This window comes from Halyomorpha halys, unplaced genomic scaffold (genome assembly GCF_000696795.3).
Source record: "Halyomorpha halys isolate HHAL.00 unplaced genomic scaffold, Hhal_1.1 Scaffold518.1, whole genome shotgun sequence".
In the NCBI taxonomy this organism is placed as follows: Eukaryota; Metazoa; Arthropoda; class Insecta; order Hemiptera; family Pentatomidae; genus Halyomorpha; species Halyomorpha halys.
The window spans coordinates 209,411-211,931 of record NW_027110901.1 but is presented as its reverse complement, the minus strand read 5'-3'; the positions used below and the strand labels follow the sequence as shown (position 1 = coordinate 211,931).

Sequence of the window (2,521 nt, the reverse complement as noted above, 5' to 3'; positions counted from 1 at the left end):
TGAAACTCAGGTCGAAACGTCGGCATAAAATAAATAAATATGGTTTTGTTTATTTATGTTGTTCTTTGCTGACCGCACCCCCCGACAAACTTCTTCAAATATTCTATTATTATATGTACAACTTATTTATCAACACCATTTCGATAATTAAAAATTTATTTTATTTTTAAACCTAATTCTTAACCACAGATTTATGAACGATATTCATTTAATGAAATACAATAACTGGGGCGTAAAAATAATATAAAATAAGAGATTATGAAAATTGCAGTACACACACTGAAAAGATAATTTAATTCAACTGGTAGATAAGAAAATATGTTTAAAACACTATTTTGGGAACTTTTTGGGACAATAAGTTTATATGCTGTCAGTATACATTTAAAACATTATATTTTAAACCATTTATTATATCTAATTAATTTAATTTATAATAATCTAGGCATTTTCGATCTTAGTGTAAATACTTAATTACTTTGTTTTTAACTTTTATTTTTTAGTTTTGTATAATACATCGTCATTATTTTCACAATTTTTCAATATTTATAGGGTTATAAATAGGGGTGTCTTTTGAATGAGACTATACCCCCCCCCCCTCACATAATCAATGGTTAAACAAAAAAAAAAATTAACTATTATATCAACCATGCAAGGTTTTAGAGGATAAGATCAAGAATATAATGCATCCTCATAAATAAACAAAGGAGTCTCCGTTATTAAAGAGAGAAGAACGGAATACTTACCATACTTTGACAATGCTGACAAAAATATGCTACTCTCTTGACTGGCTAAGTTATCAATGGCAATAACAACGTCAGCATCAAGTCGAGATAAAATTTTACCCTCATTCTTTCCAGTTTCAGCAGCTTTTATTATTTTATAGGGTAAAGAATTTTTGTTTTCTAACAACATTGGTTTTAGAACATCCTAGAACGTAAGAAGAGCGGAAGAATAAAAGAGGATTTAAAAATGAAGTAATAACAAGACATTTAATTCATAAAGGAAAGGGAAATATGAAAAAAAAAAATGAACACTTCATTCTAAAGACCATTATTTTAAGGAAAAATTACAGGTAATCTACAAAATGAATGAGACAAGTTATCTCAAGAATGATACGTTCATTTATTTTTTTTATAGTGTAAAAATCGTAATGTTGAGTTTTTTCTACTCTTAGCTTAACCCCTTTAGTGCTGGGTGAAAAGGAGGTGCCTATGCGGAGATAACCGGCTGAATTTCAAGATTTTACTGGGGTTTGAAAAAGACTCATAAAAAAAAACAAAAACAATATATCCATAATTCAAAAAGCAGCGTATTAAGGACGAAATAGAGATTGAAACCATGACACTAATTTTTCTATATTCATTGAAAATTATATAAACAGGTATCATAAAGAAAATAAAAATTTAGTTCTCTCTCACAAAATGTATTTGCACATATGTAAAGTCATCTTTTCATCATAACTTTAAATAGACCACTTATTACAAAGTATATACTTTGCATTTTCAATATATTTTATAACAAAATAAATAATATTGCATAACAAAAATAAAGAATAATGGATTAAGGGTAGTATAATTCACACTGCTTTTAATTTCAGGTGCTTTTTAAATATCGTCTGATTAAACTAATCTTAAAGTTCTTTTCTTGTTTTAAGCTAATATTTTAAAAGTGATATGGAACCGTCAATCCCCGGGGAGTGGATCCAGCGGGGAAGGATTGCTTTTTTTTTGTGTTATGATCTTCTCAAGTGAGATTATGATATATCGTACATCGACCAACCTATTTACTATAATCGTCTGAGAAGTCCTATATAAGATCGTATCTACGAATGATAAGTCACATTTTCATTTATTTTTTATTTGTTGATAAACTTTTTTTTTTTAATTCTCTCGTATTTATAATATATTATAAATTTATTTTGAGATAGAGTTCTATCATAATGCAAATAGCAAAGTGCTATAAGGTGCAGGCTGATTTATGGCTGTGGTACTTTTCATCAGTGCAGTAAAGGCCGATATATATAGGGCCTCTGGCACTAAAAGGGTTAAGCGACATTATATTATTAATGAAAAAAGGTAATACAAAGTACATACCAAATCATGTTTTGCCAAGTATGAAGCACTAATTGCATGAAAAACTCCATGGAAGTATCCTTCTAAAATATCAGAAGATGTGTAACTTCTGTCTAAACATATGTAAATGACTTTGTTTATCATATTTGTTAATAACAAATATTTTCGGCCCTTGTATACATGTGTTAATAATTGCAGTTCAAAGGGGTAGATCTGTTTTTTCTTCACCAATTGTTCTATGGAATCACCGATCTTAATATTGTAGCCGCAAATGTATTTACCTATAAAAAAATTGTTTATTTGACTGGTAAATGTTTTCAGTATTGTATCATTTAAAGATTTTTTTAAACCAACAGTAAAATAAATACATATTTTATTGTGTACATCAAAACATTGGTCACTTTAATTAGGCAAAAAGTAAGATTAATTAGTCTTGTAATTAGTGAATA

At 28.1% G+C, this 2,521-nt stretch overlaps 1 protein-coding gene across 1 annotated transcript in view; it reads right to left on the bottom strand.

The window, feature by feature from the left end:
• Positions 1-743: 743 nt before the first annotated feature.
• The window catches only part of LOC106683816 (RUS family member 1), a gene marked incomplete at its 3' end in the record, with an annotated part of 14,966 nt that continues 13,188 nt past the window's right edge, over positions 744-2,521 (bottom strand). The window contains 2 exon segments of the mRNA XM_014425528.3: positions 744-927; positions 2,094-2,353. Of these exon segments, the coding sequence (XP_014281014.1) occupies positions 744-927; positions 2,094-2,353 (444 nt within the window).